Source organism: Caloenas nicobarica, chromosome 19 (genome assembly GCF_036013445.1).
Source record: "Caloenas nicobarica isolate bCalNic1 chromosome 19, bCalNic1.hap1, whole genome shotgun sequence".
Classification (NCBI taxonomy): Eukaryota; Metazoa; Chordata; class Aves; order Columbiformes; family Columbidae; genus Caloenas; species Caloenas nicobarica.
Window position 1 is genome coordinate 10,514,491 of NC_088263.1, and position 12,319 is coordinate 10,526,809.

The following is a 12,319-nucleotide window of genomic DNA, read 5'->3' on the forward strand; positions in this document are numbered from 1 at the left end:
GCCTGGATGGAAGTGTACAAGGAGCAAAACACATTAAAAGAAAAGCATTACAAGTAAAGTAGATGAACTCGGCAGTGCAGAGGGACGGAGCTCAGGAAGCTGGTTGCTGGCGTTCACTTACGTGCCCTCCGAGGAGCATGTGAACCATTCCCGTGGCCCAACGGGAGCAGGTCCCGGTTGGGTAAGGGGAGATGAACGTCCCTGAACTATCGTAGTTATTTGTGACTGACACGCTGACCACGTCCGAACCAGGACAAAAACCTGTACAGATGTCAAGGAGGGGAGGGAGAAATCTCAGCAGCTCAGACAGTCATTGCAGGTTAGAAAAAAACCCTCCTGTGTGCAGAGAAATGACAAACCTCTCACAATTAACAGGTAATAAGGTAATGAGAGAAAGGGCTTCAGTTACAAAATGCCTGTCTTGACAGTTTCCAATTCCAATGTCTAAAATGTTCCTAATCTAATGAGTGAACAAGATATAAAAATGGTTTTACCATCTGTACAGCATCAGATACATACAACTTAAAAGAGTTGGGTTTTGTTTTAAATAAAAGTTATTTCTAATGGAAGAAAGCATCTGTAAATAAGCAAAGCAGTACCAAACAAACAAGTATGGTGAGCACAGGAAAATGTACAAAGTTGAATGTAAAGTAATTGATGAATAATATCAGACAAAAAGTAAAATAAACATTTCTCAGATTAGTAAAAAAAAAAAATCAAAAATCCTTCTACATCAGCAAAAGCAACGTTTGACAGCCGAGCTGCTCTCCCAGACAAGCGCAGGCTGTTCACAGCTTGCACTGTTAGGAATGAGCCACGTTAGGAATTCCTGAGTTTAAGACAAAGAACTAAACGGTGTCCCAGGGCCAGTCTGACCCTTAGTGACGAGCAGCAGGTACCAGCGGCTCCGGCTGCAAACCGGCTGGGGACGGGACGCGCTGCGGAGCTGCGGGCTCCGGCTCTCGGCAGCCCGGTCAGCTCCTCCCTTCGCTCAATGCCCTTGTGCTCAGCGTTAATACTTCCCAGTGCCTCAAAGCCGACTTGAAAAATAACGCAAGAGCACTTGTTTGTCTAAAAATCAACTACATAAAATATTCCATAATATGGGCAGAGTAAAATAACCAGAGATGCAAAATGATGTGCAGTGATACAGAAGAACCTGAGCGCTTTTCTCTTTGCTTCAGCATGTGAAATAGGCCTACTCAGTATATCAGTGTGCAACACTACAAGTTTTTAAAAAGAGTACGTGAAATTCAAAAGGCATGTTGTATGCAGAATTTCTAGTGCCTGTACATACCCACCATAATTGAGAAAATTTTATCATATAGCAAAGGAGATCTGAAATTCCAGACTGAATTTATATATAACACTCATATTCTGAACTGTATAAAATAAAATGTAACTATTATCTTAGATTTTAAATATTTTACTATGCAATACTAAAACCATCTGTTGTCCAACACAAAAAGAAAATACAAATCCAGCTGAATGGCTTGTCAGAGTAACAGGACTTCACAGAAAAATGTAATATTAATGTAATACCATGAGCTTTACCAAACTGGTGGCATTTCAGATATTAAGAGTATTTTTCTTTTGTATTGCACAGACTTGAACGCACAGCCATTTTCATACACTAGAGTAAGAAAACTTCCAAGATTATATGAATAAAATAGATACACTGGAAATCAGATAAAGCTTTACAAGAATTTCCCCATGTGTCCAAAATTATTTCCTTTCTCGAAGGCTTCATGGTGATGTGATTACCTCTCTAGAGCAACATGTTGTACATCAGATTGTGCCCAAATACAAAACAAAAAAAAGCACCGCTTAAGGAAAACAAAACTGATCACTGCAAAGACAGCAGCTCCTAGAAGGGATGCCAAGAGTAAGATGAAATTTCTTGAGGCTACTATTGCCACAAATGAGTGTCTTAGAAAACGCGACCGAACGTACCCTTTAGCCTTTCCATTGCATCTTCGTACTTCGGGACCTCACAGTCCGGTTCCTGGTGCAGTTAATGTCTCGTCACACCAGCAAACGCTTCTCCTGGGTGTTCAGACGGGCTGGGGGAGCCGAGCGCTCGGGCCCCACAAGCCCGCGGTGCCGGCTCCGAGCTGCCCGTCCTGCCCGCGCCGCCCAGCGCCGCCGCTCCACCCGCCGCCGCTCCACCCGCCGCAGCACTCGGCTCAGGAGCTGGGAACGTTGTACCCCAGGGTTTTTTGCTTTTTTTGTTTGTAATAATCAAGTAAGGTATTGTTACATCCCATTCATATACTGTCGTTTATAATATTTATATATAATATTAACATATACATAAGAACTAGGATACTCTTTATGGCCTCTATTTTCTGATGTATTTAACAAAAACAAATAAAAACCTAAAAAAGAAAAACAATTGCTGGTGTTTCCAGTTCCCCACCAGAGCTGCAGGACCAAGCCCTGAGCAACTGCTCTGTGCTGTGGTTTTGTTGCAACAAGGAATTATGACAATTCTGCACCAGAGGGTCCCTGTTACCTCTCAGTGCCCATGTACTGGGGGAGGGAAATAAAAACTCTGCAACAAAAGCTCATCTAATAATCTAACCCACGTGAATGTCTGTATTTCAAGACAGGACAAACTCAGACCCTAATGGATTAATTCAGTGCAGCCCCCCAGTCCGGGTGTGTTTGCTGCACTTCACACGGGAAAGCAAAACATCCGACCTGTAACGCAGGAAAACTGCACACTGTACCCACAGGCAGGAAAACCCACTCGTACAAAGTGCCGCGTTGTGCTCCCGGCTGTGCCAGGGATTGAAAATACAAGGGAAAGAGCAACTTCTTCATCAGCGTGTTTGAAAAGCTACGTGTGGAAAACCAACCCAAACCCAACTCATCCCCAACGACCTTCGTGGTCAGCGCAAGAGTCCTGGGGGTTTTCAGTGAGGAAGCGCTTGCAGGGACCAGGACAACGGGGGGACTTGGGCAAAAAGCCCTGGTGTGTGAACCGCGGCAGGTGACGGTCCTGCAGCCATCCTGGCTCAGCTTTCTATCAAAGAAATGCTTGGGTTTATGCTGGCTCAAAAAAACAACAAAAAATCCTCTGTGAATTCCAAAGGGACATCAAAAGGCCATTGGGAACGTTATTCAAAGGTTTCCCATCGCTTTCTGAGCTGTTCGACCTTACCTGGTGTGGACGACACGTCTTGCTTCGTCTTTTTTAATAAATCTTCAAATGGATCTTTTGTCTCCTCAGGTTTCGAGGATAGTAACACTGACTCTAAGCCCTTCGCTGGCTTGGAAGGGATCAAAGGGGGTTCGTTGCACAGGAGACCTAGTGCTTGTTTGGGATCTACCCTGGAGCTGGCCGGGCCCTGTGCCGTTCTGGTTTTGGCAGGCGCGGCCGAAGCCGCGGGCTGGAGGGCGCTGCCGGGGGCCGGGCCCGGGCTCTGCAGCAGGAAGGAGCGAGCCGGCACGGCCGGGCTGAACAGGTTTGGCATGGAGAGGGTTGAAATGTTTGGTTGAGGTCTTTGTGGGGGGTAGAAGCTAGAATTAGGTGTTATGAAGCTAGAACTATAAGCATGACCTAGAGAGGGGGTGAAAGAGCCCCTCGGGGGTCTAACTAGAGGCACCGAAAGGGCTCCGGGCACTGTCTGTGTGAACGGATTAGGAGATGGCTGTAAAAAAGGGGGTGGTGCAGCTGGGGAGGGGTAACCCAGCGGCTGGACAAACGGTGCAGCGGGAGGGGGCACGAAGTCACTTGGCGCCGAGGCAAAGCCGGCTGCAGAAGGGGCAGCGGCTGAGCTTTGCAGGCTGCGGGGACCTTGCTGCGGGCCGCTGCTTTGCCATCCGGCTGTTTTTAACGGATCCAGGAGATTAAGAAGGAAGTCGCTTTCATTACCTGTGTTCTCTGTCTTCACTTTGACAGGCTGGAGCATCTCAGCAGTGCTGGCAGCACTGGACAGAAGCTGAGATGGATGAGAGGAATAACTTACAGACTGCTGCATTTCAGGGTCTAAGGAGACACTACCAGCTCCAAAGGGCTCTGGGAGAAGATCTGAAACCAAATGGCCACGTCCCGTACTGGGGGCGGTGAGAATGTCTGTTGGCCCAGCTGGAGCCTGATGCTTGGAAGCCCTGGGTGCTGGAGGCGGGGGCACTATCCCCAGTTCAGGTGTCTTTCTTCCCTGTGGCCTGGGAATGGTGATGTTCCCTTGAACGGTGGGATTCGGTTCATCCTTTTCTGCAGGAGCCAGGACGCTGTCCCTGCTGCGGGGTCCCCTTGCTGGCGGCACGTCCCCCAGGGCGGCCAAGGGCCTTTCCGGGGAGCTCTGGGAGTACTTGGTAGGAATAGCCATGTCGTCATGGCCCATGCTCCACAGCTGCTTGTAAGCGTGAGACAGCTTCATGGCTGGCACAATCCTGTTCCTCTCGGACACACCAAGATCCATTCTCTGCAACAAAGCATTAAAAAAAAAATTAACTTTTACTGATCTCCTCACAACACAGAGGATAAAGTGAAGACAGGCTGCTGAGCCATGAGAAGAGGATGTGGCCACGGCAGAGGGAAGAGCACGCAGCCCGGGAGGACAGGCAGGGAAGCAGAAGCAGGACTCTGCAGTTTTAATTCCAGTTCTGCCTCTAATGAGTCGTTTGGTTGTGACATTTTGTGGCACCTGTTGTTAGCCAAGTGCCGATATCTGAGGTACAGAAATTGAGACGCCTTAATCGCTGTATGGAAAAAGCTGTCAAATGAAATATCTGGATAGAACACAAAATTAAATATTTTTGTAAGGCAGAAATGACATTTCTTTCTTTCATGTCACATGAAGATCTCAGAGTCTGTTTCAGTGTGGCACTTTCTAAGTGGCATATATTCGGTGAAGTTCCTCATAAAGAATCTCTCTTCTACAATCTAGATTGTTCAAATGATGCTTAGACCAAAATGGCCATACTAAAAAAAGGTCATTTAAAAACCATGCAGTTTGGAGGGGACCTGAAGATCCCCAGGTATTCATTCTCAGCATCAGCTTCAAAGAGAACCGTGTGTGATTGCCCACGGACAAAGGAGATTCTGAGGAACAGGGCAAATATTTCTGCCTTTAGAAGTAAAGGCTGCAGGTTTAGTGAAGAAAGTTACTGACTTATAACAGAGTGCCATTACAGTAACTTCTTAATTCAGAAACAAGTTTTGAAACACATGAACAAATGCCCAGAAAATGGATGCATCTACCCAATAGTACGAAAATGTTCCTCAGAGAAGAAGAGCAGCCAGGCAGCCTCGGCTCTGTGCGAACCCCAGCACACACGCAGCCCTGTCCACACCTGGTAATCAAACGTGCATCGCTGATCCCCCTCTTCTTTGGGAGTCCGCAGGTCTTCCAGGCTCTTCGCTTGGCTGAGGGGCTGAGCCTGGGTTTCAACTTCCAAGTTAGGGAAAATGTCTTCAAGGAGGTTGATTTCTGTGGCCTTGCTCGAGACAGGAGCGCTTGGAAGCGGAGGCTCTTTGGACTTTTCTGGACTGAGCGCCTCTTCCCCATCGGCACTGTCCGATTCTTTCAGGGCCCGGTATGGCTGAGGCCTAGAAAAGAAACAAAAATCATGTTGCAAATTACTGTCTTTTTTATTTAAAACAAAACACAAGTGTTTACTAAGGAGCTGGATGGCTTCACAAAAAGCTTTTGGGTGGAAAAATACAGTTTATAGTGCCTTGTGAACAGCAGGTGTGTGAGCAAAGTGACCAAGGCAGAAGGACACACAAAAATGATCCAGCACTCAAGAAAAAGGCATAAGCGGGAACAACTGGGAGGAAAGCTGCGATCGTGCAGTTACAGCCAGGCTGATGAGGGAACCCTCTGGGTTCTGGGTTCTGCCAGCCTGGCCCCAGGGCAGAGCCCGGCTCCCCGTGCTGTGTGCTCCATGAGCTCCGTGTGCCGTGTGCTACATGAGCTCCGTGTGCTCTGTGCGCTCCGTGTGCTGTGTGCTCCATGTGCTGTGTGCTCCGTGTGCCGTGTGCTCCATGTGCTCCGTGCGCTCCGTGTGCCGTGTGCTCTGTGTGCTCCATGTGCTCCATGTGCTGCTGTGTGCTCCGTGCGCTGTGCGCTCCGTGTGCTCCATGTGCTGCTGTGTGCTCCGTGCGCTGTGCGCTCCGTGTGCTCCATGTGCTCCATGTGCTGCTGTGTGCTCCGTGCGCTGTGCGCTCCGTGTGCTCCATGTGCTCCATGTGCTGCTGTGTGCTCCGTGCGCTGTGTGTTCCATGTGCTCCGTGCGCTGTGTGTTCCATGTGCTCCGTGCGCTGTGTGCTCCGTGTGCTCCATGTGCTGCTGTGTGCTCCGTGCGCTGTGTGCTCCATGTGCTCCGTGCTCAGCTCCTCGCACGGCAGAGCCAGCGCTGCTGCCCCATGTTCCGCAGGCACCTACATTCTCTTGCTCCAAGCTAACTCAGCACGGAACAGAGTTCGGTGTTTTCCTGCAATAATTGGGAACACTGCAGAGTTCCAATGATTACACTGGTGTCATCTTATCAAGAAACAACACAATCCATTATGGAGACACCTATTTTACATTTACAGCCAAGGCCGAGTTAGCAGGATGCTTTTCTTGCACATACCTCAGCAAAAAAACGAACACCAGCAGATTTGCATACTGGTTCTGTGTACAGAGAACAGCAGCATAATGCGCATCCAATTAATAACAAGAAGTGCCATACATATCTGTGGTGACTGGCAGCCAGTTTTAGTGTGGCATTTAAACAAGGTTTCAATTAAAAGAAAATATTGGTGAGACCTGCGAAAACAGATACCATGGAAGAACCCTCCTCCTCTTTCCATATTTTATTATAATACATCTATATCATGCACATTTATGAACAGCCCATCTCACTTCACTCATCAGCACACCAACCGCAGGCATCCAGCTGGCACCACGAGACTGTGACAACACAGGTGCAGGACAGACAGCCGGTGGTACACGGCCTGAGGAAGAGGGGGCTGTTGCGAATCTTCGTTGTATCTTTAGTCTCTCACATGAGCTGTGCTCATCTGCTAAGCATTAAATCACACTGCAAAACAACCCCTGAGGAATATTCTGCAAACAACCCCTTTTAGCGGCCTGGCCTCCTGCACCCCAAACAGCAGAGCGCGGGGACCTTTTCTGCCCTTTGCCACTGAACCGGCTGCACTCACGTCCCCTCCCCGTCCGTCTGAACCCGCCTTCTGCTTCACACGATGACTTCGAGCACTTGGAGGCTCCGCTATCAAACTGCGAACCTCCTTCTCCAGCCCCATCTAACACAACAACGCAAACCCACCGGTCGCACAGCACAGGAACGGCAGCAGGTTTGGCCAGGAGCACAAGCAGCACATGGGAACAAAGGGCAAGTGCAAGCGTTACATCCCACAGAGCTCGAGGCGATGTAAAACCACAAGCTGTGCCCTGCTGCACAGGGCTTCATGCAGGAGTGCGCTTTTGCATGCTGTTACGTATCAAAACAAACAAGCAGGAGAAATGCCGAACATTCATCAAGCACCGGACAGAGACTGCAGGAGCATTTCCAAAAATCCAGGTATAGGAGCAGGCACCATGACCAATGCAAAACCCATCATCTGAAGACTGAATTAATACAATGAAAGAATAAAGAATAGACCATTCAAAAGGAGCAGAGAAGAAAAAGTTTTCAGAGAAGCCAGAGACAGGATCCTCTTCCTGCTGAAATTCATCATCAGAAGAGTCCTCAGAGAGGAAGACCGTATAGTGTCGCAAGGGCTTTACAAGGCTGGGGGAGACAGGAGAGAAAAGGGAGTTATCAGGTTGTCACACTCAAAGCTCCAGAGGAGAGAGAAACCAAGTGATTCACAGGCTCTAAGTCATTTCTGAACGTGGTGACTGTCCCCGCCAGGAGCTCTGCGGGTACACGTTGAGCTCTGCTTTTCAGGCAGAAAACACAACGGATGTGAACGTGCCGAGCGCTCCCTCCTCGGGACGGGGACCCAGCCCTGCAGTCACACCGCATTGCAAAAAGAGCCAACGCACACACCCACATTTTCCCCACTACATTTTCTAGAGAGCTGGGTGTCTTTTTGTTCTTTGGGAAGACATCTCTGCTCAGATTCCCTGAGCTCTGACTACAAGCAAACAAATATTAGATCCACCTCTGCTTTACAGAGGCTTAGACTGACATTACTCTAGTACACGATTCCTACTTGGATCTGGTTTTGAAATCTGAAATTGCTTCACACTAGAATAAAACCAAAACTCTCCAAGGGTTTATGTGAAATGCAATTTCTCAAGTAAGGTGTATATGTTTCTTTTCTTCCCCAGTCTGGCAGGAAAGGGACTCAAGCTCATTTCTCTGCATCACAGGACAGTAACTATCAATCTATGCATTCGTTATCAGTGGCCTGGAACAAAAATCCTTTCAGATGAAAACTTAATATCAGAAGTGCCTCTGGAAACACACTTGAGCTGTAATTAAAAAAATATATATATTTTTTAAAGCAAACAACAAAACATGCAAAACCCCATAAAAAGCCCAACAAGAACATATTAGTCATCTTTCTTTTATACCCAGAGGTCAGATCTCCAGGGTTTGCTCTTGTACCTAATGAAGACAATGCTTAAATTTTTAGGGAATGTAAAACTAACCGTGCATGCCCATATAGGTCTGGGTAAACATACGCTGGTTGAGGGATAAAAGAAAAATAAATCTTGCTGATTTTATGAACACTTTTTTCTATTATCTATTGTAGCTACCAGTTGCTTCGCTTCGTTTTAACCAAAACCCCAGTAAATTACTCTTTTCTGCATATAGCAGAAGCTTCTAACATCCGCTGTTTCCACTTGCTGATACACTAAACGTTTGGTAACTCCATATAACAAATATTTGGGCGCAGCTGCCCTCAAAGCGCTGTCTCTGACACCTTTTGTTTGCTTTCTGACTGTGCTAAATTCAAATGCATTGCACGTCTGCGTGCACATATTAAATAAAGCAGGGACAAACTATGAAGAGGTAAGATTGGATCTTGCTGGCTAGATCATCAGTTGCACTTCAGTGCAGCTCGGTGCAAATAAGATGAAATATACAGCAAGTTAATACGCACCAGCTTGGTTGCTGCTGCCAGACTCCTGAAATGAAAGTGGGATCTCCTAATTAGAAAAAGGAAAGCACTTCAGTTTCACTGCTGCTGTGCTCTGTAGTAAGAGATTTTGGTCCAAGATGAGGGATGAACAACCTAAAACTGCCCGAGTTTAAATTTGTTATTAGCTTGAGGCAGTCGAATGCAAAAGCAGTGCCTGTTCCCTCATTAACCCGCGCGGGCCCCGCGCTCGCCAGGCGGGCACACAAAGAGCTCGGAACGGGCGGGTCACCGCGCGGCTCCGGCAGCGCCGCGGCCTGCCAGCAAACAAGGGGAACAAGGGAAAAAAGGACGTGTCCGTCACAGCCCCAGCCCTCATCATCTCCACATGGCTGCGCCGCTCCTGCCTCCCTAATCTCTGCGCCAGTTCCCATGCAGATGACTTGCTGATCTCTTTCTAATGTTTAGTTTAACATGTCTTCGGTTAGCACCAGCATGTGACAGCGCTGACAGCCGCGGCTGTTCCTTTTTAAATATCATGTCAGAAACACGGCGCGATAAAGCTGGGGATGCGCTCCATGGCTCTGCGCACCATTATGATAGTGTGGGGTTCCGTTTTAATGAGGAAGATCTGCATCTCGGGAGCTTTTTTCATGTGTCAGGATGCACGGACAAATCAGCAGCACATCACGCTGCCCAAAAATGAAATGCTGACAAATGTAGATATTTCAAATTTAATTGACACCTAAATGTACTTGAGATAGAAAAAATATATACAGAAAATGTGAGTACAGGATATGGGAATTAATAAGGAGAATTTGGTAATAATTTTAAAAGATATTTTAGTTATGAGAAATTTGTGTATTTTATTAACTGTGTTGCTTTTTCCTGTTAAAGAAATTATGGTACAAAGGCGTTGTATGGATTTCTTGTCATGACTCCCCTGAAAAGAGCTTCCAAAATTTGAGGGAGGATTTTTTTTTAAATCAATATATTTTTTAAAGAATAGCCATACGGCAGCTCTAGGGAATTAAGGAATTTGTCCCTCTTAGACAGTAAAATGAAGACAATGAGAGATTCGGATGCGCGGGCTTTTTCTTGCCAGTCTGAAATAGGAGACTCGGGACTGAGGGGAACCCGGTAACTATTTGATCTGAACAAAAACCAGACCTGTCACTCGAGTTCCTTCCTGCACCTGAGCGTGAGTGAACAAAAATATAGAAATAGCTATGTGATTCTTAAAGTGGTACTTTGTATACTGTGAATAATCAGAGGAGCAGAATATTTCCACAAAGACATTAGCATAAAGGATATTTTAAATTAAAACAACAAAAAAATAATTGTCTCACAAGTCATCCAATCAGACAGCAAAACCAACCGCTTGTGATCACTACACCCAGTAAAGGCAAGTAACTAATTGCTTTATAGTTTTTATGAACTTTTGACAAATTTTGTAGAGAGCTGGAAATACTAACAAAGAATTGAAAGTGGGAACGAGGTGGATGACGCCTCTGCCTGCTCTGACAGATCTGGATACAGATTCTACAAAGTGGTTTCACATTTTGGCGCTATTATTCAGCGCTAAGGCTTTAGTCACCGATTTCCCTGCAGACAGCGCATCTCCTTACAAAGGCAGGCCCCGGGCACTCTGCAGACAGCAGAAATAGGCCCCAAAATTAAAGTTTCTTGTACCGAAAGGTGGGAGAGCTGGGAGAGCCGGGGAGCGCGGGGCTGCGAGCGCAGCGCCGGTGCCTCGTGCCGCGGTTCTCGTTCGGTGCAGCTGCCCCCAGGCCGTTTCTCTGCCATTTGCCGTCCCTTTGCTGGGCACCTGCTTTCCTGGCACCTCCACCGTATCCCACTTCTACGCCAGTTCTCCCAAGGCAGAGGGACCAAAGCGCACACAGCACGTCCTGCCCGCTGCGCCCTGCGGTGTTTTCTTTCTGATTCCAGCCATTCCTGTTCCAACAGGTCCTTGCTGCCTTCGCCTGCTTCCGAACTAGACGCCCTTGCTTGCAGCGATGCCACGAAAACCTTTCCCACACGCAAACGCTGTGCGGCAGAGCTCCGAGAGCCTGCTTACAACTGGAATTGAACGTGCTGCATGGGCCCGCATCATTTAACACAGCCATCACGCCGACTTCATACTAAATTCCGTGTAATAACACGCTATGGCACTGCAGCCCGTTCCCATTTGCAGGGTGGAAGGGAAAGCCATTAGCTCCTGTGCTGCGTCCTGGCGGCTCTGGCAGCCGTAGCGATCGGCCGCGGCACCGCCGGGCTGCGCCGGCCCCACGGCCTTTGACACGCTGGTAATTGTGAGCCTGACCCTCTGATTTCCTATTTTAATTTCCTCCCACTCCGCACGCCCTGGAAGGCGGCTCGTCGGTACTTACAGAAGACAGATCCCAGAGCACTCGGGAAGTCTATGCTACGTTTAATAGGAAACTTGCTGTGGTGTAAAAGAGAACTCTCAAAACACCTGCCTATCCGTTAAAAACGCAACGTCTTATTTCTGTGAACAACTGATTTGTGTTCAGGGAGGCACATCCCACGTGTCTAGGATTGCCCCAGGTGGCAACCCAGCATTTTCTGAGCATTTTTCCTGTTACCTTATAACTGAAAAGGTTTTTTAAAAATGAAACATTTTAGATTTAATGGCAAATTGTTATGAATTATAAACATCACAAACCTTGAATTATCGATAAAATCGTAAAAAAAAAACCCAATTTCTATTGAAATAGAAAAAAATTTCACTGAAAATTTTGATGTTCCACCAGCTCTTCTAAGTATGGTGGTTTAATAACAGGCATTACAAACAACCTTGGGTGATCTTTGAAGTCCCTGCTCCTGCCCTCCTGTGTTTTAACTGAAGATTGACAAACTCACATAACTGAAGATATAGATTTCCTAATATCACAAGAAACGCATTAATAAATGTAACGACCGAAAGGCTGCCCACACAACGGTTCACCTTTCCGAGCGGCCACGCCGGGGGACGCGCTGGGCGCCCACACCCGGGACACGGCCCCGGAGCCATTCCAGACCAAAAACTGAGGGTTAGTTTTAAATACAGAAACTGCTCATGGAACAGAGGCTCCTCCTCACAAACTTACCCCACGTGTGAGCACCTGAGAGAAGTAACTGGCTAATAACTGGGTTTGGAGCCAGTGTAATTAAGCTAAATCTTTGGGTTTAGTTTAAGAAACGCACCCTCTCAGCACCGCTGCTGCTGTCATGGGGCCTCCTCTGAGCTGCAGTAAGTAACAC

The 12,319-nt window shown here is 47.4% G+C and overlaps 1 protein-coding gene across 7 annotated transcripts in view; it reads right to left on the reverse strand.

The window, feature by feature from the left end:
* Window positions 1-1,459: 1,459 nt before the first annotated feature.
* The window catches only part of DENND1A (DENN domain containing 1A), a 158,624-nt gene continuing 147,764 nt past the window's right edge, over window positions 1,460-12,319 (reverse strand). For 4 of the 7 annotated variants that reach the window (XM_065648461.1, XM_065648458.1, XM_065648457.1 and 1 more), the window contains 3 exons: window positions 7,624-7,752; window positions 5,305-5,560; window positions 1,460-4,433 (listed from right to left, as the gene is read on the reverse strand). In XM_065648461.1, the coding sequence (XP_065504533.1) occupies window positions 3,123-4,433; window positions 5,305-5,560; window positions 7,624-7,752 (1,696 nt within the window). In that variant the 3' untranslated portion in view covers window positions 1,460-3,122. The remainder of the gene's footprint in view (window positions 4,434-5,304; window positions 5,561-7,623; window positions 7,753-12,319) is intronic. The other 3 variants (XM_065648462.1, XM_065648460.1, XM_065648459.1) reach the window with 1 other exon arrangement.